Source organism: Gorilla gorilla, chromosome 15, assembly GCF_029281585.2.
Source record: "Gorilla gorilla gorilla isolate KB3781 chromosome 15, NHGRI_mGorGor1-v2.1_pri, whole genome shotgun sequence".
Taxonomy (NCBI): domain Eukaryota; kingdom Metazoa; phylum Chordata; class Mammalia; order Primates; family Hominidae; genus Gorilla; species Gorilla gorilla.
This window is the reverse complement of record NC_073239.2, coordinates 17,467,458-17,491,271: the sequence shown is the minus strand read 5'-3', so window position 1 is coordinate 17,491,271 and position 23,814 is coordinate 17,467,458. Positions and strand designations below refer to the sequence as shown.

The 23,814-nt window shown below is 39.9% G+C and overlaps 1 protein-coding gene across 2 annotated transcripts; it reads left to right on the top strand.

Annotated features, from left to right (window-relative positions):
- Positions 1-22,599, top strand: GEMIN2 (gem nuclear organelle associated protein 2). Of its 2 annotated transcripts, XM_031001696.3 has the most exons (10): positions 1-198; positions 553-637; positions 3,745-3,834; positions 4,282-4,341; positions 8,173-8,286; positions 10,731-10,775; positions 14,028-14,096; positions 17,679-17,789; positions 19,346-19,404; positions 22,116-22,599. In XM_031001696.3, the coding sequence occupies exons 1-10, from the start codon at positions 29-31 to the stop codon at positions 22,153-22,155; spliced, it is 843 nt and encodes a 280-aa protein (XP_030857556.1). In that variant the 5' UTR covers positions 1-28; the 3' UTR covers positions 22,156-22,599. The 2 variants fall into 2 exon arrangements, with proteins under 2 accessions (XP_030857556.1, XP_030857557.1); XM_031001697.3 differs by lacking the exon at positions 10,731-10,775 and having other exon boundaries at positions 11-198.
- The last annotated feature ends 1,215 nt before the right edge of the window (positions 22,600-23,814 follow it).

The following is a 23,814-nucleotide window of genomic DNA, read 5'->3' as shown; positions in this document are numbered from 1 at the left end:
CGCCTGCGCTGTGACCTAGAATGGGCGCATGCGCCGAGCGGAACTGGCTGGTTTGAAAACCATGGCGTGGGTACCAGCGGAGTCCGCGGTGGAAGAGTTGATGCCTCGGCTATTGCCGGTAGAGCCTTGCGACTTGACGGAAGGTTTCGATCCCTCGGTACCCCCGAGGACGCCTCAGGAATACCTGAGGCGGGTCCAGTGAGTGATTCGGCCCTGGGCGGGTGGGCTGGTCTTCTGCCCTGCCCCTGGGTACAGCCCTCGGTGCTCTATTCCCGTTCCAGTCTGTTGCGAGTTCGGGTCTATTCAGGATTCTGGATTACATCCTAACGTGGGCGAGTTTCTGTTGAACGTGATTGCACGTATCAAGATGTGTGCTCTTAGATTTGTTTTCAATCCAGATAATTTCAGAAATATATTGTTTAGTACCTCAATTGGAAGTCTGAATTTTTTTTCTGATTTCACAATGAACTGTGGAAGTGGATCGCTCGTTTTACTACACCTGAGCAAAGCACAATAGAAATTTAATTTATCGCGTTTATTACTTATTTGTAGGATCGAAGCAGCTCAATGTCCAGATGTTGTGGTAGCTCAAATTGACCCAAAGAAGTTGAAAAGGAAGCAAAGTGTGAATATTTCTGTGAGTTTTATTAACCGTCTGGAGATTACCCCCAACCCCCCAATTAAAAGACTAACGCTCTTCGTATAGTATCTGACAGCATCAATTATGACGTAAGATTTGACTACTCCGTGCAAAGTTAGACATTCGCTTGTACTTTTTCCTTCAGAAAGACAATTGGCATTTACTGCCTCTAAAGAGGCTTTCTGTAACTCTAGCCTTTGTGGAGTCTTGCCCATCTTACTTCAGGGACATTATCCAGTCCTTTCAAAGGAGTCTTTAAATGGGTTACTTATGCTATCTTTTATTTTTTGCTTGTTTGTTTGTTTATAGAGAGGTTTATATAGACCACTGTTGCCAGCTGGTCTGGAACTCCTGGCCTCAAGTGATCTTCCCTCCTCTGCCACCCAAAGCGTTGGGATCACAGGCGTGAGCCACCTCACCTGGCCCCTTTATTTTTTAAGGAACTTTTTCCAGTTATTGGATTGGTGTTTAATCTTAGTGTGCTTTGCATGTTCTGAATTTGACCAAGTTTCACTTTTTTTAAGAATAGAAACCCAGATGTCTTACACTTTTTTTTTTTTTTTTGAGACAGTTTCACTCTTGTTGCCCAGGCTGCAGTGCAGTGGTGCGATCTCAGCTCACTGCAACCTCTGCCTTCCGGTTTCAAGCGATTACCGTGCCTCAGCCTCCCGAGTAGCTGGGATTACAGGCTCCCACCACCACACCCGGCTAATTTTTGTATTTTTAGTAGAGACGGGGTTTCACCATGTTGTCCAGTCTGGTCTCGAACTCCTGACTTCGTGATCCGCCCACCTCTGCCTCCCAAACTGCTGGGATTACAGGTGTGAGCCACCATACCCGGCCTTACACTTTTATAGCTACTTGCGCACTCTGGACATTTTCATTTATTTATTTATCCAGCACATCTTTAATTAAGCAACTAGGTTGTGCCGGGCATTGGGAATTCAACAGAGGATAAGACAAAAAAGGTTCCTACCCTTGTAGAGTTTACATACTCTCCTGAGGAAGACAGAGAGTAAACAAGCAAACAAATAATTACATATTGTGATTATTGCTATGAAGAAAATAAGCATGTATAATAATCAATAAATGACAGAACTACTGTAGATAGAGGAATCATAGAAGGGCTCTCTTTTTCCCCCTTTTTTTTTTTTGCATCTCAATTTTTCGCCCAGGCTGGAGTGCAGTGGCACAATCTCAGCTCACCACAACCTCTGCCTCCCAGGTTCAAGAGCTTCTCTTGCCTCAGCCCCCTGAGTAGCTAGGATTACAGGCGTGTGCCACCACACCTGACTAATTTTTGTATTTTTAGTAGAGACGTGGTTTTACCATGTTGGCCAGGCTGGTCTCAAACTCCTGACCTGAAGTGATCTGCCTGCCTCTGCCTCCTAAAGTGCTGGGATTACAGGTGTGAGCCACCACACCTGGCCAGCAAAGGTCTCTCTAAGGAGGTGCTATTTAACCTAAGCTCAAAGGAGGGCGGCATTTTATTTTATTTATTTTTCTTTCTTTTTTTTTTTTTTGAGATGGAGTCTCAGAGTCTCGCTCTGTCGCCCAGGCTGGAGTGCAGTGGCGCGATCTCGGCTCACCGCAACCTCCGCCTCCCGAGTTCACACCATTCTCCTGCCTCAGCCTCCCGAGTAGCTGGGACTACAGGCGCCTGGGAGAGTGGCATTTTAAATAGTTGATAGTAATTTCCTTTTCATGCTCAGAGTAGTTTCTCTAACTGATACTTGTAATCAGGAAATTTTAATTCAGACACTGTAATTTTTCCTATAATTCCTCTTCAGGGTTTTTTAGTTGATGGACATTTAATGGAACAGAATGTCTTAATATACCTAATTTGAGGGATTGATTGATTGATTGAGACAGGGTCTCGCTTTGTTGCACAGGCCAGAGTACAGTGCCACGATCATAGCTCACTGCAGCCTCGAGTTCTTGGGCTCAAGCCATCCTCCCACCTCAGTCTCCCCAGTAGCTGAGACGACAAGCATGTGCCACCGTGCCCAGCTAATTGTATTTTTTGTAGCGACGGGGTCTTGATATGTTGCTCAGGCTGTATGTGCTCTTTTGGAAAACAGAAGTATGGCTGGGCTCAGTGGCTCACGCCTGTAATCCCAGCACTTTGGGAGGCCAAGTCAGGCGGATCACCTGAGGTGGGGAGTTCAAGACCAGCCCGACCAACATGGAGAAACCCCATCTCTACTAAAAATACAAAATTAGCCGGGTGTGGTGGCACATGCCTGTAATCCCAGCTACTCGGGAGGCTGAGGCAGGAGAATTGCTTGAACCCGGGAGACGGAGATTGCGGTGAGCTGAGATGGCCATTGCACTCCAGCCTGAGCAACAGGAGCGAAACTCCGTCTCAAAAAAAAAAAAAGAAAAAAGAAAACAGAAGTAGACAATTTAAAGTTAAGCGTCTTTAAGTACATTTTGCCCATACCAAAGTTCTTATTTTTAATTTTATTGATACATAATAATCATAATTTCATGCTTTATCACGCAGGCACAATAATAATTGTACATATTTATGGAGTATATGTGATATTTTGATACATGCATACAATGTATAATAATCAGTAATTAGGATAGCCATCACCTCATTTATCATTTCTTTCTTTTGGGAACATTCAAATCTTCTAGCTGTTTTGAAATATACAATAAATTATTGTTAACTGTAGTCACTCTACTGTGCTATTGAACGCTAGAACTCATTCCTTCTATCTAACTGTATTTCATACCAGAATTCTTTATTTGTGGTATAGCTCTCTTTTTGTTTCTGTTTTGCTATTCTAGAAAGGCAGGTAGGGCTAGATCATATTCTCCAGGCTCATGTCATTTAGATTTCATAGAAACTCCAACTATAAACCTTTCCAGATTTCTCTGATTAAGGTGACTAAGGCTCTTTCCCTAATATTTTTAACTGAGATATAAATAATAAAGTGAAATGCCTACTTTTTTACATCTGCAAAAATATTTTATTTTCTTGTATAATCTTTATTTTATTTTACACTTTATCTTGGTTTTACTTTTGCTTTGCAGAGGCATGAGATTCTAGTTTTGACACTAATGTTGATCCTAATATTTGTGAACTTGATCTCTAGCTTTCAGGATGCCAACCCGCCCCTGAAGGTTATTCCCCAACACTTCAATGGCAACAGCAACAAGTGGCACAGTTTTCAACTGTTCGACAGGTAAGTGTCATATTTAATCTAATTAAGCCCCTGTTGGATTTATTTCTGCTCTTAGACTGTAGCTGGAAAAATAAAATTTATGATCCTAAAGTATACAGAATATTCATGAATTAATTACCAAATTATTTTTATAATCATTAGACATAATACAGTTTGAAATATTTTCTAAGTTTTGTTTATTTTTATTTATTTATTTATTTTAATAGTTTTGGGGAACAGGTGGTTTTTGGTTACATGGATAAGTTCTTTAGTGGTGATTTCTGAGATTTTGGTGCACTTGTCACCCAAGCAGTGTACTCTGTACCCAATACATGGTCTTTTACATCTCACCCCCTCCCACCTTTCCCATTTTTCAAGTTTTAGATGGTTACAATTTTGTGCAGAAACTGATTTCAGTTATCCATTTTTTGAAGAGTACCGTCTAATGTCTAAGTTTTCTTCCTTTAGAATGTGAACAAACATAGAAGTCACTGGAAATCACAACAGTTGGATAGTAATGTGACAATGGTATGTAAGTTTCTCAGTTTTAAGATGTACAATGTATACCTGATTGAAAGAGTCTATATTTACTTCCAGTCGTTAAAGATTCACTGGCCTAGTCAGTGTTACTTTCATTCTCTTCAATATACCATTAATAGTAAAAATTCATTACATTAGTAGCCTGGAAAGTATAGATTTTCATGACAAATTTTTTTTTTTTTTTTTTTTTTTTTTTGAGACAGGGTCTTGCTCTGTCTCCCAGGCTAGAGTGCAGTCATGGCTCACTGCAGCCTTGACCTCCTGGGCTCAAGTGATCCTCCCACCACCGCCTTCCAAGTAGCTCGAACTTAAGGCATATACCACCATGCCCAGCTAATTGTTAAAATTTTTTGTAGAGACAAGGTCTCCCTGTGTTACCCAGGCTGGTCTCTTACTCCTGGGCTCAAGTGATCCTCCTGCCCTAGCCTCCCCGAGTGCTGGATTACAGGCATGAGCTACTGTACCCAGCCTTTCATGTCAATTTTAATTCACAATATCTTGGGGGACTTTGGATAGGTGACTGTGAAACTTCCACAAGTTTTTAAGGATTCTTCTAGACATTTACTTTCTAGGAAATAAATACATTTTCAATATTTACAAAAAAAATTGAATAAAGGCTTAATGGATTTTCCTGATGAGGTGATGGTGCAATGCAGTAAACTCACATGTTTACAGAACTTGTGAATGGATTCTGCTTCTGCTTAATGTGATGAGTCTGTGTCACAATTCCAGTGACATATAAGTGAAACCTGTCATGTATATTGTCATGCATATGTCCTATATTTTATCAGTTTAGATATAATTTTAAGCCCTTTAGTAGATATATCAGGACTACCAAATGAAAAAAGGAGTTGGAAAGATGATACATTGTCTCAGGACAGTAGTTTTTAACCTTTTAGGGGACTTCATATTCTTTCGTAGAATCTAATGAAAGCTATTTATCTTCAGAGGGAAAAAAAATGCACCTATGCACAACATTTTAGTTTCAGGTAGTTCATAGATTTTAGATTTTAGAAGCTTCCTTTAGGCAGTGCTTCCTGATATCTTTTACGTGGTGACACATTAGAATAAATGACTGCTTGCATATTCTTCCTGAAACCAGCCGAAAGCTGAGAGATTCAGTATATGGCATCTCTGTATGCTTCTGCATACCATTTGGAAGCTCTGCTCCAGGAAAAGCGTGAAGGGAAGTAACTTATCACTTGCCAATGGTCATTTAACTTGTAAAAGGTATAGCTAGTCCTTCTATCAAAGAAGCATGCGCATATAAACACACAAAAGGTATGCTTAGGGTTCAAACCCAAGTTGGTCTGTCTCTAAAGCCTGTGTGCCTTTGACTATGCAATGGTGCCTTCCTAGTACCAAGGATGTATGTATGTAGGAGGGACAGGGCTAGGTAGGTAAATATATTTTTTTCTTACTTAGTGGAAGGCCTTTTGGGTGCATGCCCACTAACTAAAAAAGAAGCCACATCAGTAACATTATGACTTGATAAAATTTTGTCAAAAATGGAAATGACCTAACATAATTGATTCAATAAACTATGGTCCGTCAGAACAGTGGAATATTATGTAGCAATTTTAAGTGTTTGTCGTGGCAAATGCAAACATCATATAAGTAATAAAATGAAAATATTTTAAAGTACACTCTGAGCCAGGCACAGTGGCTCATGCCTATAATCCCAGCACTTTGGGAGGCTGAGGTGGGCAGATCACCTGAGCTCAGGAGTTCAAGACCAGCCTGGGCAACATGGCAAAACCCTGTCTCTATTTAAATTATTTAAAAAATAAAGTACACTGTGATGGCAACTGTGTGAAAACATAAACATTTGTTTATTAATTGATCAAATAATTTAAGCATGTGCTATATTTAATAATCAGGATATTCAGTACTAACTGAAACAGAAACAGCTTCTGACCTAATAGAGTGTTAGGAAAAGGTAGATAACCTTATTCCAAGACAATAGGGTTTAACTTTGTAGTGGTCTCATGTTCATCTTGAGGTTTTATTTTATTTTATTTTATTTATTTTTTTGAGATGGAGTTTTGCTCTTGTTGCCCAGTCTGGAGTGCAGTGGCACAATCTTGGCTCACTGCAACCTCTGTCTCTCGGATTCAAGCAATTCTCCTGCCTCAGCCTCCCAAGTAGCTGGGATTACAGGTGCCTGCCACCACACCCAGCTAATTTTTGTATTTTTAGTAGAGACAGGGTTTCACCATATTGCCAGGCTAGTCTAGAACTCCTGACCTCAGGTGATTCATCCTAAGGATTTAATGAAAGCTACTTATCCCTAGGGGGAAAATGCACCTATACAAAGTAATATACAAGGTGATATGTACAAACAAAGGTTATTTTGTTAAGGAGGTTATATTGAGCTGAATGCTTCTCCCAAATAGTCCTGCTTTTTCTGTCTGGCAGCATGAGTAGATCTGTTTCTTCTTTGATTGGACAATCCTTCAAATATGTGAAATATGTAATCACGTCTCTTTACATGGGATAAATATCCTTCATTCTATTAAGTGTTCTTGGTGCATTTTTTCCCCCATACTTATTTCTGTCTTTAACATCTTCTTTTGGACACACCATTGTCTGTCAGTGTCCACTAAAGTCTTGTCCAAACTAAACACATCTTGGCTGGGCACAGCGGCTCACACTTGTAATCCCAGCACTTTGGGAAGCCAAAGCAGAAGAATTGCTTGAGGCCAGGAGTCTGAGACCAGCCTGGGCAACATAGTGAGACAACTATCTCTAAAAAAAAAATTTAAAAATTATCAGGCATGGTGGCATGTGCCTGTAGTCCCAGCTACTCAAGAGGCTGAGGTGGCAGAATTATTTGAGCCCAGGAGATTCAGGCTGCAATGAACTGTAATCACACCTCTGCACTCCAACTTGGGCGACAGAGCAAGACCCTGTCTCAAAAAATGTAATAATAAGGAAAAACAACATGTCCCACATATTGTGTAGCCACTTACGCACTATGTTTGTCAGGGCTGCCATAACAGACTAGGTGGATTAAACAACAGAAATGTATTTATTTTCTCACAGTCTTGAAGGCTGAAAGTCAAAGAACAAGGTGGCAGCAAGGTTGGTCTCTTTTTTTTGTTTGTTTGTTTGTTTGTTTTTTGAGGCAGAGTTTCGCTCTTGTTGCCCAGGCTAGAGTGCAATGACGCGATCTCTGCTCACTGCAGCCTCTGCCTCCCAGGCTCGAGCGATTCTCCTGCCTCAGCCTCTGGGTAGCTGGGATTACAGGTGTGCACCACCACATCCGGCTAATTTTTTTTTTTTTTGTATATGGAGGCGGGGTTTTGCCATGTTGGCCAGGCTGGTCTTGAACTCCTGACTTCATGTGATCGCCTGCCTCGGCCTCCCAGAGTGCTGGGATTACAGGCGTGAACCACTGCACCCGGCCTAAGGTTGGTCTTTTCTGAGGCTTTTCTCCTTGGCTTGCATAGGGCCACCTTCTCCCTGTTTTCTCACGTGGTCTTTCCTCTGTGTGTGGGAGTCCCTGGTGTCTCTTTGTGAATCCAAATTTCCTCTTATAAGGACACTAGTAAGATTGGATTACGGCTCACCCTAATGGCCTCAATTTAAATTAATCACTTCTTTAAAGGCCCTGTCTCCAAATACAGTCACATTCTGAGGTACTGGAGTTTAAGGTTTTAACATACAAATTTGGGGACAGAGATTCTCCCCATAACTGGCACCGTATCTTTGGGTTGAGGTAATGGGAATATGGAAGGCCTTAACTTCTTTTTTTTTACTGTTCAGTGTAAAAATTAATACACAGGAATAAATCAGTTTTTTTTTTTTTTCTTTTAGCCAAAATCTGAAGATGAAGAAGGCTGGAAGAAATTTTGTCTGGGTGAAAAGTTATGTGCTGACGGGGCTGTTGGACCAGCCACAAATGAAAGTCCTGGAATAGATTATGTACAAGTAAGGGCTGTGTGGATAAACAGAACAAAAAGCATCTTAATTTTGGTGCACCACTTAATATAAGGGGTCAGCAAACTCTACCCTGGGCCAAGTCCAGTTCATGGCCTTTTTTATATCCATGAGCTAAGGATTGTTTTTAGGGTTTGAAAGAGTAAAAAAGAAACAAATAATATGTGGCTGAGACTTTATGTGGCCTGCAAAGCCTAAAATATTTGCTGTCTGACTCTTGATAGAAAATGTTTGCCAACCCAGACTGAGTTTGTTAGCTCTTCAACCTAACAAAACAGCTTAGTTTCTGAAACAATTTACTGTGACTTTTTTTAGTTTGGCTTCATATCCCTTATGTTTGGCTTGGTAATCATTTTATGAGTTGGATAAGATTCATAGTTTCTTTAAATGATGAGGCAGCAGGCAAACAGTGTTATGAGTAGCCAGGGAAAAAATGGAAATCGACACAATTAGGTGCTTTAAAATGCATAATCACATCTATCACTTCATGGGCCTGTAAAAAATAAAGTAAATCACATATTCTAAAGATGAAATGTTGAGGATATCTTTAAAATTCATGTGGCTGTAATCATAAGTTATGTAGCCAACTCCTTGTCCTTCAGAATTTACCTGCCCCCAAGTTTGCAGGTGTTCCTTGAGAATCCAGTGCATGCCTCTGCATTAGCGCTTACTCCCTATAGCATGTAGTTCTTTTCAGTTCAACAGGTATTTATTATTTGCTATATGGTGCCACATTGTGTTTTTCACATTTAAAACTAATTTTTCCTAAAAATGTAAAGAGCCCCAAGAATCAATAAAAAGACCAAGAATCACCCCTCCCCTGCCCAATAAAAAATAGCCAAAGGATATAGATACCTCACAGAAAGGAAATGAAATTATTCTTATATGACAAGATGCCAAAAATCACTTGTAATAGAAGTATAACATAACTATGCCAAGGTGCTATTTTTCAGGTAACATATTGGCCAAGAAAGTTTGATACACCATATTGACAAGAGCTGGGGAAACAAGTACTCTTAGACGTGGTGCAGGAGTATAAATAGACTCAAATCTTAGGGAAGTTAATTTGGTACTCTTTCTATATAACCAATTGATCTTTTGGATGATATCCTTAATATATGCTACATTTCAAAAATAGTTATATATATATATATATATATTTTTTTTTTTTTTTTTTTTTTTTTTTTGAGACAGGGTCTTCTTCTGTCATCCAGGCTGGAGTGCAGTAGTGCACTCATAGCTCATTACAGCTTCAACCTCCTGGGCTCAAGCACTCCTCCCACGTCAGCCTTCAACATACCAGGGGCAGCAGGCACCCACCACCACACCCAGCTAATTTTTAAATTTTTTGTAGCGATAAGTTTTTTAATTTTTAAAAAAAATTTTTTTGTAGAGAGAAGTTTTCACCATGTTGCTCCTGGGCTCAGGCAATCCTCCTGCTGGGATTATAGGCATGAGCCATCATGGCTGGCCAAAAATGGTTTTTAATTTATAAAGAATTAAAACTTACTTATTTAGCTTATTTTCAGATAATACATACAAGTAAAATACACCATGTTAAAAAAAACCCTTAAGGAAGTAAGCATTTAATGTATATCCTCTTAAGTTTCTCACAAATCAGTGGTATTTTCATAATTAGGAATCACAGCCTCAGACTCCAAAGTAGACTTTTAAAAATTGAATCAAATTAGGTTTGAAAAATGTCATTCTAATTCAAGTGTCCTTAATTCTTGAAAATATTAGCTTTAGCTGAAGATTTTGAAATGGTGTATACAACATATTAATGTCATCTTATCAATGTTACAGTTTTATTGGATATACTTAATAAGTTAGTTTTTTCAAGTACTATCATTTAAAACATTTTTAGTCTTTAACATTTTACTTACTAAAATCATACTTTATTTAAAAATTTACAAATTCAGACCAGGTGAGGTGGCTCATGCCTGTAATCACAGCACTTTGGGAGGCTCTGGCAGGTAGATCACTTGAGCTCAGGAGTTCCAGACCAACCTGGGCAACATGGCAAAACCTCATCTCTACCAAAAATACAAAAAAATTAGCTGGGCGTGTTGACATGCACCTGTGGTCCTAGCTACTCGTGAGGCTCAGGTGGGAGCATCACCTGAGCCCAGGAAGCAGAGGTTGCAGTGAGCCAAGATCGCGCCACTACACTCCAGCCTGGGTGACAGAGTGAGACCCCATCTAAAAAAAAAATTACATATTCAAAATTTAAGGCATTATTTCTTTCCGCATTACAAACATAGTAGTTTCCGGAATGTCTCGTTGTTATGGACAATGAAAGAATTTTCTTTTATTTGTTCTTTGTTTCTAAACAACAGTGTGGCAAGAAATTCACCAGTTTGAAAAAAAAAAAAAAAATGAAGCTTTTCCTTATAATACCATTTAGTAAAATTCAGTCTCATTTTTTCTTTCAGATTGGTTTTCCTCCCTTGCTTAGTATTGTTAGCAGAATGAATCAGGTAAAATTAATAATAGAGATATATGCATTTTTTTGTTAGCATTGTGTGTGAAAGTATTTGAATTGTTAATACATATACTGAATTCTTACAGTATGCAAGACTTTGTCCTAAGCTCTTTAATGGTTCTTATTTAATCCTTACTACAACCCTCTATGGAGAGTTATTATTGATAACTACTTTTTATAGATGAGGAAACAGCATTTGAGGTTAAGTAACTTGCAGGTGGTTTTTCAGCAAGTAAATGGCAGTACTGAGATTCAGTGCCAGGTAGATCTAACTCCAGAGCTCATGCTCTGTCTTAATCATGGTGCTAGAGTATTCATTTCTGTAGCTTTCAGTTATAAGTCTTAGATTCTGGGGTTTGAATTAAATACAAGGTCCCTGACTTACAATGGTTCAGTTTAGGATTTCTTTTTTCCCACCATGCCTGGCTAATTTTTGTATTTTCAGTAGAGAGAGGATTTTGTCATGTTGGCCACGTTGGTCTCGAACTCCTGGCCTCAAGTGATCCACCCACCTTGGCCTCCCAAAGTGCTGGAATTGCAGGCATGAGCCACCATGCCCAGCCATTTTAGGAATTTTCAACTTTACAATGTGTTTATCAGCACATAACCCCATTGCAAGTTCAGGGGTTATGTACTAAGGGGTTATGTAATCTGTACTAAGGTTAGATTGCTATTTCTAGTTCTAGATGTCCTATACATTCTATTAAGATTGAAATATGGGCCGGGCGCGGGGGCTTATGCCTGTAATCCCAGCACTTTGGGAGGCCAAGGCAGGTGGATCACAAGGTCAGGAGTTCGAGACCAGCCTGGCCAACATGGTAAAACCCCATCTCTACTAAAAATACAAAAATTAGCTGGATGTGGAGGCGTGCACTTGTAATCCCAGCTACTTGGGAGGCTGAGGCAGGAGAATCGCTTGAACCTGGGAGGCAGAGGTTGCAGTGAGCCGAGATCGTGCCATTGCACTCCAGCCTGGGCGACAGGGCGAGACTCTGTCTCAAAAAAAAAAAAAAGAAAGATTGAAATATATGATTTCTTGGATCAGAAGGGAAGAATTATGGAGTTTGGTTCTTCGGTTTTTTTAGGAGTAAGGACTCTTATTCATTTAAAAAGCAAATAAAAATTTAATTTTATCTTCACATAGCGTTGGGTACCTTTGGAAGCCTTTTTTTTTTTTTTTTTTGGCAGGGTCTCATTCTGTTGCCCATGCTGGAGTACAGTGATGTGATCTTGGCTCACTGCAGTCTTGTACTTTGGGGCTCAGGCAATCCTCCCACCTCAGCCTCCTGGTAGCTGGGACCACAGGCATGTGCTACCATGCCTGGCTAATTTTGTTTGTTTATTTTTGGTAGAGACAAGGTCTCACTGTGTTGTCCAGGCTGGTCTGGAACTCCTGAGCTCAAGCGATCCTCCCACCTCAGCCTCCCAAAATGCTGGGAATACAGGTGTGAACCACTGGGCCCAGCCAACAATTTTTTTTGTGGGTGATATTCTATTGGAAATAATACACAAGCTGACAGTGTTACTTAATCATTTGCATTAAGATATTGTAGCAGTCATACTAAATTCCATCAGTGTCATTTTTGTTGTAACCATCAACTGTATTTGAATAAACCAGAGAATATTTTCAAGAGTTTGATAAATCCATCTGTATAGTTTAAAAACAGATTTTTCTCCACCTAAATTTTTATTCAGATTTGTACTTTGATTTAATTTGAATTTGGAAATAAACTGATGGTTTTTTGTTTTGTTTTGTTTTTTGAGAGGGAGTCTCGCTCTGTCGCCAGGCTGGAGTGCAGTGGCACAATCTTGGCTCACTGCAACCTCCACCTCCCAGGTTCAAGCAATTCCCCTGCCTCAGCCTCCCTAGTAGCTAGGACTACAGGCGCACACCATCACACCCAGCTAATTTTTTGTATTTTAGCAGGGATGGGGTTTACCATGTTGGCCAGGATGGTCTTGGTCTCCCGACCTTGTGATCCACCCGCCTCGGCCTCCCAAAGTGCTGGGATTATAGGCATGAGCCCACCGCGCCTGGCCAACTGATGTTATTTTTACAAATACATCTTTTTTTTTTTTTTTGAGACAGAGTTTCGCTCTTTTGCCCAGGCTGTAGTGAAGTGGCAGGATCTCAGCTCACTGCAACCTCTGCCTCCTGGGTTCAAGCAGCTCTCCTGTCTCAGCCTCCCGAGTAGCTAGGATTACAGACCTCGCCACCATGCCTGGCTAATTTTCGTATTTTTAGTAGAGACGGGGTTTTGCTATGTTGGCCAGACTGGTCTCAAACTCCTGACCTCAGGTGTGCCATTGTTTTTTTTTTTTTTTTTTTTTTTTTGAGACAGGGTCTCACTCTGTTGCCCAGGCTGGAGTGCAGTGGCAAAATCTTGGCTCACTGCAACCTCTGCCTCCCAGGTTCAAGGGATTCCCCAGCCTCAGCCTCCCAAATAGCTGGGACTACATTCACTCACCACCATGCCCGGCTAATTTTTGTATTTTTAGTAGAGATGGGGTTTCACCATGTTGGCCTGGCTGGTCTCAAACTGCCCTCAAGTGATCCACCTGCCTCGGCCTCCCAAAGTGCTGAGATTACTGGCAAGAGCCACTGAGCCTGGCCACAAATACATTTTTTTTTAACCTTGTGAAGTCTTTCAAGTAGTTACAAACTAAATTATTAATAGTTGCAAACTAAATCCTAGGATTTAAACCAAGGTGTTAGTTGATATTTGAAAGTGTGAAAATATTTGTTTTGAAAGCCTCACTGGGGCTAGGCGCAGTGGCTCACACCTGTGATCGCAGCACTTTGGGAGGCCGAGGAGGGCAGATCACCTGAGGTCGAGAGTTCGACCAGCCTGACCAACATGCAGAAACCCTGCCTCTACTAAAAATACAAAAATTAGCCGGATGTGGTGGTGCATGCATGTAATCCCAGCTACTCAGGGGGCTGAGGCAGGAGAATTGCTTGAACCCGGGAGGCGGAGGTTGCAGTGAGCCAAGATCGCACCAGTGCACTCCAGCCTGGGCAACAGAGCGAGACTCCATCTCAAAAAAAAAAAAAAAAAAAGCCTAATTGGATAAGCCGCCTAATCAAACTAATTAGAGTCAAACAAATTAGCTTTCTTTGAAAGTTTAAAGAATGAGGCCATTTTTAACATCAGAGTTGCTTTCTAAATAAACTTAATGAAACTCATGTTGAATTCATGTTTTATTATTAATACAACTCTTCTCCACCCCCTCTTTTTTTTTTTAGGCAACAGTAACTAGTGTCTTGGAATATCTGAGTAATTGGTTTGGAGAAAGAGACTTTACTCCGGAATTGGTAGTATTGCATGTTTTTCTTTTCATAATGTAGGCAAAAATTAGACGTTTTGGGTCAACTGTGGGCCACATATACAATGGTGCTCCTATAGGATTATAATACTGTATTTTTACTGCACATTTTCTTTTTTTCTTTTCTTTTTTTTTTTTTTTTTTGAGACAAGGTCTCGCTCTGTTACCCAGGCTGGAGTGCAGTATTACAATCATAGCTCACTGCAACCTTGATCTCCCCAGCTCAAGCAGTCCTCCTGCCTCAATCTCCTGAGTAGCTGGGACTACAGGCGCATGCAGCCACGCCCAGTTTTTTTTGTTTTTTGTTTTTTGTTTTTTTTATTAGAGACAAGGTCTCACTGTGTTGTCCAGGCTGGTCTTGAACTGAGTCCAAATGATCCTGCCTCCTCACCCTCCCAAAATGCTGGGAATTACAGGCATGAGCCGCCATGTGTGCGGCCTTTTGTGTTTTTTAAATAGAGACAAGGTCTCACTATGTTCCCCAGGCTGATCTCAGACTCCTAGGCTCAAGTGTTCCTCCCACCTTGGCCTCCCAAACTGTTTGGATTACAAGCATGAGCCACTGAGCCCAGCTCCTTTCCAGTATTTAAATATGTTTAGATGTGGCCAGGCACAGTGGCTCATGCCTGTAATCCCAACTACTAGGGAGGGCTGAGGCAGGAGGATCACCTAAGGCTGGGGAGGTTGAGGCTGCAGTGAGCCATGATTGTGCCACTGCACTCTAGCCTGAGTGACAGAGTGAGACCCTATCTTAAAAAATAAATATATGGTTTTTTTGAATGCATAGATGTTTACCATTATGTTACAGTTGCCTACAGTATTCAGTATAGTAATGTGCTATATAGGTTTGTAGCCAAGGAGCAATTGGCTATGCAATATAGTCTAGGTGTATAGTAGACTATACCACCTAGGTTTGTGTAAGTATACTCTATGATGTTCATCCAGGGACAAAAATCACCTAACAATGCATTTCTCAGAATATACCTCCCTTCATTAAGTGACGCATGACTGTACTTGATGTGATGCTACAGTATTTATTTATTTTTTATTTATTTGTTTGTTTTGAGATGGAATCTCCCTCTGTTGCCCAGGCTGGAGTGCAGTAGCGCGATCTTGGCTCACTGCAGCCTCCACCTCCTGGTTTCAAGTGATTCTCCTGCCTCAGCCTCCCAAGTAGCTGGGATTACAGGCGCCTGCCACCACACCCAGCTAATTTTTGTATTTTTGTAGAGACAGGCTTTCTCCATGTTGGCCAGACTGGTCTTGAACTCATGACCTCAGGTGATCTGCCCACCTCCACCTCTCAAAGTGTTGGAATTACAGGCGTGAGCCACTGCACCCAGCCAGTATTTATATTTATATTTATATATGTGTGTGTGTGTGTGTGGATGTGTATATATATGTATAATCTGAACTATACTTGTTTGTAGTCAAATAGAAACACTAGAATGTAAATCAACATACTACTTCCTTCATTGAGAAAGTCTTGGAGAAAAAAAGTCAATGAAAGTTGATGTATATCCTGGTGCAAGGTACAAACTCCTTATCTCGCTGCAGACAAGTTTTTTTTTTTTTTTTTTTTTTGAGATGGAGTCTCACTCTGTCACCCAGGCTGCAGTGCAGTGGTGCCATCTTGGCTCACTGCAACCTCTGCCTCCCAAGTTCACGCAATCCTCCTGCCTCAGCCTCCTGCGTAGCTGGGACAAGTGTGGAGAATATTTAATTTAAATGCTAGCTTTACATAGTAAATGTATCCCTTAAAATTTGAGTCAAGTTGAAACATATAATTTTTTTTTATAGAAAAAGAATTCCACAATTTGTAAAAGAAACCTGGATTTGAATCTTTTTCTGTAAGAAAAAGTCTTAACTATTGATTTGAGTTTGCCTGAGGAACCCATTTAGTGTGTTGTATAAATTGCTATTTAAATTTTGTCCTAATATTTTTTAGGTTTCCCCGAAGTGATATGTTGCTCAGAATAAACAAAGTTGTATATACTACTGGTGGAAATACAAATTTGGTATAACCTTTCCAGGATACAATCTGGTGATCATATCTGAAAAACCTTAATGAATATACATACCCTTTGTCACCATTTTACTTGCAATACTTAATAAACTTTCCCCATGTTGTTAAATGAGATTAAACAAGGGAATGTTATTAAATACTCTCAACAAGACACTTAACATTCCCTTGTTAATCCCATTTAACTACAAGGGATGGCTGAGTGGGGTGGCTCACTCCTGTAATCCCAGCACTCAGGGAGGCCGAGGTGGGCGGATCACTTGAGGTCAGGAGTTCGACACCAGCCTGGCCAACATGGTGAAACCCCCATCTCTACTAAAAATACAAAAATTAGCTGAGCATGGTGGCGGGCGCCTGTTGTCCCAGCTACTCAGGAGGCTGAGGCAGGAGGATTGCTTGAACCTGGGAGGCAGAGGTTGCAGTGAGCCAAGATGGCACCACTGCACTCCAGCCTGGATGACAGAACGAGACTCCATCTCAAAAAAAAAAAAAAGAAAAAGGACAAAAACAACATGGTAAACATTTTATTATGTATTATAAATAAAAAATATGGCTACAAGATGATATTACAACTGATGAAATTGTATTGAAAAAAAGTTGTACACCCGGGCATGGTGGCTCACGCCTGTAATCTCACCACTTTGGGAGGCTAAGGCAGGCAGATCACTTGAGGTCAGGAGTTCGAGACCAGCCTGAACAACACGGTGAAACCCGGTCTCTATTAAAAATACAAAATTAGCCGGGTGGGGTGGTACATGCCTGTAATTCCAGGTACTCAGGATGCTGAGACAAGAGAATTGCTTGAACCCGGGAGGCGGAGGTTGCAGTGAGCCCAGATCGCGCCATTGCACTCCAGCCTGGGCAACAAGAGTGAAGCTCTGTCTCAAAAAAAAGAAAGTTGTACATACGAATAGGAAAAAGAAGAACATTTTTAAAGTGAATCAAAGTTTGATCTGGAATGTTGGGACTACAGGTTTGTTTTTTCTTGTGCTTGTGGTATTCTTCACAGTTTTACTGCATCAAATATGTATTCATTTTGTAGCTGAAAACCCCATTTTAAAAGGGAGTGGGGATACATTGAGCCTGTCATAGTATTTATAGAAGTGTCAAAAGATTATTTCATCTGTAGTATAGTTTCTTTGTATGTCCCCAGAGGACAAAATTATACAATTATAAAATGACTTCTATATCTGTCCATACAGAACAAAGAAAAAAATGTATCTTAATTTTTTCCAGTATTTATATTCATCTTAATGTAGTGTTCTGCTTACAAATGAGAACTTCCTATCATAAGAATATCTGAAACAAACTCTTTGGAGATCAGGGAATATTTTGAGGTATCCAATGTCCTGTGTCTGTAATTATAGGACACAAGAGATAACACCTGGCTCTCCAAATGAGGCTTTCTTGTCTATACCCAAACATAATATAGTTAAATGTTCTATGAATTTATTCATAGCAGATAATCAGGCATAACATTGGACATTTAAAAAATAAACTTCTGGTTCAGTATTTGTCTAAATATTACTTTTTTGAATTTTTTTTTAGGGAAGATGGCTTTATGCTTTATTGGCTTGTCTTGAAAAGCCTTTGTTACCTGAGGCTCATTCACTGATTCGGCAGCTTGCAAGAAGGTGCTCTGAAGTGAGGCTCTTAGTGGTAAGTTGCAACTTACTGTTTAAAATTAAAAGCACCCACCAATTTATATGGTGGTAAAGAAGGAGTTCAGTGAAATAGGAAAACACATGGAATATTTTATTGGTGGCAATTAGATTTGTAAAGCCCAAAATAATAGTAGCTTAAATAATATGGAAATGTTTTCTGAGATAAAGAAGTCTGGGCTGGTCGTGGTGGCTCACACCTATAATCCCAGCACTTTGGGAGGCTGAGGCGGGTGGCTCACCTGAGGTCAGGAGTTTGAGACCAACCTGGCCAACATGGTGAAACCCCATCTCTACTAAAAATACAAAATTTAGCTGGGTGTGGTGGTGGGTGCTTGTCATCCCAGCTACTCAGGAGGCTGAGGCAGGAGAATCGTTTGAACCTAGGAGGCAGAGGTTGCAGTGAGCTGAGATTGCACCACTGCACTCTTGCCTGGGCAACAGAGTGAGACTCTGTCTCAAAAAAGAAGTAGGTAAAAAAATTAGATTTTTACTAAGATGGCAGTAACCCACCCAGACCTTTGAGTTTTGTCATATGCGGCTTTCATCCTCATGCTCATCTTATGATCCAAGATGGCTGCTGTAGCTTCAGCCTTTTTTTTTTTTTTTTTTTTTTTTTGTGAGATGGAGTCTCGCTCTGTCACCCAGGCTGGAGTGCAATGGTGCGGTCTCGGCTCACTGCAACCGCCGCTTCCCAGGTTCAAGCAATTCTCCTGTCTCAGCCTCCAGAGTAGCTGAGATTACAGGCGCCCGCCACCATGCCTGGCTAATTTTTGTATTTTTAGTAGAGACAGGGTTTCACCATGTTGGCCAGACTGGTCTCGAACTGCTGACTTCAGGTGATCCACCTGCCTCAGCCTCCCAAAGTGCTGGGATTACAGGCATGAGCTACTGCGCCTGGTGTGTGTGTGTGTATATATATATGTATATATATCTTTATATATATCTTAATATATATATATTCAGTAATGAATATATATATAAGAACAATAAGAATCCTGTGTCTTGACTGTACAGTGATGAATATATATATATTCATATATATTCTATATATATCCTCACATATATTGTATGCATTATATAGAGAGGAACAATAAGAATCCTGTGTCTTGACTACAGTGATATATTTATTCATATATGTATTATATTAATATATATTATATATGAATACATATTCACTACAGTTAAGACACATATATAATCCATATATGAATATATATATATATATTCATCACTGTACAGTTAAGACACAGGATTCTTATTGTTCCTTTAGTAGGAACCAGGGAAAAATTTCCCCCAAGTTATCCCCCTTAGATCCCTCTTTATTTTTTTTTCCCTATTCAGAATCTTTATTTAAAAGATAGTCTTAGATGTTTCTCAAGGAATCATTAATTCTACAGTTTTCTGCTTTTTCTTTGAGGGCTCCTATTTCCACATGATGATTACTGTCATATAATAAAGTTTTCATGTTTCATGTTTTACATCTTAATAGGAAATTTATTTCAAAAGTAATAGGAACAGACAATATTTAAATTTTTCTTTTTTCTTTTTTAGGATAGCAAAGATGATGAGAGGGTTCCTGCTTTGAATTTATTAATCTGCTTGGTTAGCAGGTATAGTTAATCCTTGGCTTCTTTATTATTTGTTTATCAGTGAGGTCAGTGAGGTTAGATTGTATTTATTACATTTGGTTTTTGTTTGGTTGGTTTTTTTTTGAGTCTCACTCTGTTGCTATAGTTAGGGTGCAGTGGCGCAATCACAGCTCACTAGAGCTTTAACTTCCTGGGCTCCAGCAATCCTCCCACCTCAGCCTCCTGAGTAGCTAGGACCACAACCAAGCACCACCACACCTGGCTAATTAAAAAAAATTGTTCGTAGAGACAGGGTCTCACTATGTTGCCCAGGCTGGTCTCAAAACTCCTGGGTTCAAGCGATCCTCCCACCTAAGCCTCCCAAAGTGCAGGGATTACAGGTGTAAAGCCACTGCATTCAGCCTGCATTTTTGTTTAATTGCCTGTGTCCTGCGTTCATTTTCAGTTGTGGCATATTTTTATTTAGTATCTGTTATATTTCATTTCTTACATAGAAATTCTTGGAATTTATTTGAAAACTTTTTTGTTGTTTTGTTCTGAGACAGAGTCTCGCTCTGTTGCCCAGGCTGGAGTGCAATGGCACCATCTCGGCTCACTACAACCTTCACCTCCTGGGTTCAAGCAATTCTCCCCCCTCAGCCTCCCAAGTAGCTGGGATTACAGGCATCTGCCATCATGCCCGGCTAATTTTTGTATTTTTGTGGAGATGGAGTTTCACCATTATTGGCCAGGCAGTAAAACACACATATTTATTTTAGGTCTCCTCCTGGACATATTTTTGTTCCATAGATCAGTGTTTTTATTTCAATGCCAGTACCTTTTTAAAGCTTTATAATATACTTAAATATTGGGAAGGCAAGTAATCTTGTTTCCATATTTTCACATATTCAGTATCTAGTTTCTTGATCTACAATAATTATGCTGCTGATGATAATTAACATTTACTGGGCAATTTGTGCCAAGCATTTTTCTTAGTGAGGAACCCATTTAATCCTTCTAAGGTGGGTACTGTTAACAGTTTACAGATGAGGAAACCATGGCAGAGAGAGGTTAAATAATATTACTACCATCACAAAGCTAGTAAGTGTTAGAGTAATGATCCAAACCCAGGCAACTTTGACTCCGGAGCTAAGCTTTTAACTATGCTGATCACAAATTAAGCTAATACCTACCTCATCTGTTGGTAGTAGCAGTTAAATGAGATGATATAGCATTACCCTACTTAATGTATAGTATCTCTACTCTTTACAATAGATCAGAGTTGTGTTTTTGTTTTTGTTTTAATAAATTTTTTCCTTTCAGCTCTGTTGGACTTGATTTTTTTCCTTTTACAGATAATGACACAGATTCAGAAAGGTTAAGTAATTAGTGGCTCAGCAAACCAGTAATTAATGAAACCTCAGACAAGTATAGTTTCTGACTGCCTCAGTTGAGATTTTACAGTATTATGCAATTATGAAAGCAAAAACATTCAAGTGTATTTTTTGCCCTCAAAAAGTTAGATAAAAATGGAAAAAGTTCTAGACTACAAAAGGTTCTGAAGCTAACAGCTTTACAATAGAAGACATAAAGATTTGAAAGTTTAGGAAAAAAAGGACCGGGCATGATGGCTCATACCTGTAATCCCACCACTTTGGGAGGCCAAGGCGGGGTGGATCACCTGAAGTCAGGAGTCCGAGACTAGCCTGGCCAACATGGTGAAACCTCGCCTCTACTAAAAATACGAAAATTAGCCGGGCACGGTGGTGCATGCCTGTAATCCCAGCTACTCGGGATGGTGAGGCAGGAGAATCGCTTGAACCTGGGAGGTGGAGGTTGCAGTGAGCTGAGATCGTGCCATTGCACTCCAGCCTGGGCAACAAGAACGAAACTCCATCTCAAAAAAAAAGAAAAAAAAAAAAAAGGAAAGCTGGGCACAGTGACTCACACCTGTAAGCCCAGTGCTTTGGGAGGTCAAGGTGGGAGGATTGCTTGAGTCCAGGGGTTCAAGAATGCAGTGAGCCATGACAAAATTTGATTCGTGATTTTCCTTTTTATTTAATCTTATAATTACATAAAATAGTTACCTTGCCAAAGTTAAAATTATAATTCAAGGTACATTTGGAGTATTTTAGCATCCATCTTTATCCTCATTATCCTCTGTTTTCCTTTCTCCTCTAGTTAACCATTGTATTACTAATTTTTGTTTTATCTTTTCATTCATTGTTTCTTTTTAAAAGTATAAGTAGGCCACATGTGGTGGCTCATGCCTGTAATCCCAGCACTTTGAGAGACTGAGGCTGGAGAATTGTTTGAGCCCAGGAGTTCAAGACCAGTCTGGGCAATGAGCCATGATCATGCCACTGCACTCCAGCCTGGGTGACAGAGTGAGACCTTGTCTCAAAAAGGAAAAGAAAAATATAAACAAACACGTATATTGGCAGTCCTACACATACTCTCACATAAGGTAGCATACAGAACAATCTGTTCTGTACTTCGTTTTTTTTCACTTAATAAATCCTGGAAATCATACTTTAGCAGTATAAATACGTTCCTCATACTTTAGCAGTATAAATATTTCCCTCATTTCTCTTTTTATGGCTTCGTAATTTTCCACTATATAGACATACTATAGCTTATTTAACCAGTCTCTTATTGATGGACATTTGGGTTGCTTATGGTCTTTGGCTATTAAAAATAGTGCTACAGTTAATATCTTTATACATAAATTGTTTTTGTTTTTTTTTTACTAGGTATTTTGACCAACGTGATTTAGCTGATGAGCCATCTTGATGTAGCTGATCTCTCAGGGATAGAAGATATTTCTCATGAAGGCAGCCTAACTCTGAGGAAAGCAATGCCAATTCAAGTACAGATTTCAACACATCTTCAACACTATGTGAAGGGTTCACATCTTAACCTGTGCAATTCAGATTGATACTCAGAATATGGGTTGATTTGAATATCTGAAATATCAATGGAAAATCCCACTCCGTTTTTGATGAACAGTTTGAACAGTTTTCTGTAATCAAGCAGCTTGCATAGAAATTGTATGATGAAATTTTACATAGGTTCTTGGTGCTTTTTCTTTGTTTTTTGTTGTTTTGTTATTTACTTATATACATATAAAATTTTATTGAAAATATGTTTTGGTTACTAAAATTTTGTTTGACTCCTAACAAAAGACAATGGATGGCCTTAGCATCAGAATTAAAATAATCTGGATTAAATGGCAAATGTGTTCATAGTCAGCAATAAAATTAAACATTTTTCCCTTTAAGCTCAGCACTTTTTTTTTTTTTTTTTTCTTTGAGACGGAGTCTCGCTCTGTCATCCAGGCTGGAGTGCAGTGGCAGGATCTCAGCTCACTGCAACCTCTGCCTCCCAGGTTGAAGTGATTCTCCTGCCCCAGGCTCCCAAGTAGCTGGATCTACAGGTGTCCGCCACCAAGCCTGGCTAATTTTTGTATTTTTAGTAGAAACAGGGTTTCACTATGCTGGCCAGGCTGCTCTCGAACTCCTGACCTCAGGTGATCCGCCCGCCTCAGCCTCCCAGAGTGCTGGGATTACAGGCATGAGCCACCGTGCCTGGCCTCAGTACTTTTATTTTTAAATGCTTTATTGCACAAATAGAACTTTATCTAACAAATCACTTTCAAAAATAACAGGTCAACTGTTTTAATTTGTTTATGTCACTTATAACTTACCTATTTCTGTATCAGGTAGGAATGTTTTCTGCTTTAAGTAACACAAAAGATCCAAGTGGCAATGGTTCTTCAAATAGGGGTTTTTCTCAGATAACAAGAAGTCTAAAGGAGCTGGCCACTGGCATTGGTTTAGCGACTCAGTGATATCAGGGGCTCAGATTCCTTTAGCCTTTCCGTCATGGAAACAAGATGGCCATTGCAGTTCAAGCCAATGTGTCTGTATTCAAGACAAAAAGAAGGGGAAGCAGGGCCTTCCACATCTGATCCTTTTCTCATAAATGTAAAATCTTTTCTAGAAATTTAGATCAGACTTGTGTTCATCTGCTAGCCATAAATGTACAACATGATCACCCCTCGTTCCCAGGAAAGTGGGAAAATGAAGTTGTAAGCCTTTCCAGTCTCACTAATGGAAGGTGGGAAAGGAAAATGGGGATTGGGAATTACCATGGATCAGACAACCAACAGTTTTGCCAGTAGTTATAATTAGAGCAGAGGTCATTTTATATTTGAATCTTTTCTGTAATGTCTTCATAAAGCTCACTTTATTATTATTTTTGTTTGTTTTTGAGACAAGTCTCGCTTGGTTGCCCAGGCTGGAGTGCAGTGATGCAATCTCGGCTCACGCAACCTCCACCTCCCGGGTTCAAGTGATTCTCCCACCTCAGCCTCCTGAGTAGCTGGGACTACAGACATGCACCACCGCACCCACCTAATTTTTTTGTTTTTAGTAGAGACCGGGTTTCACC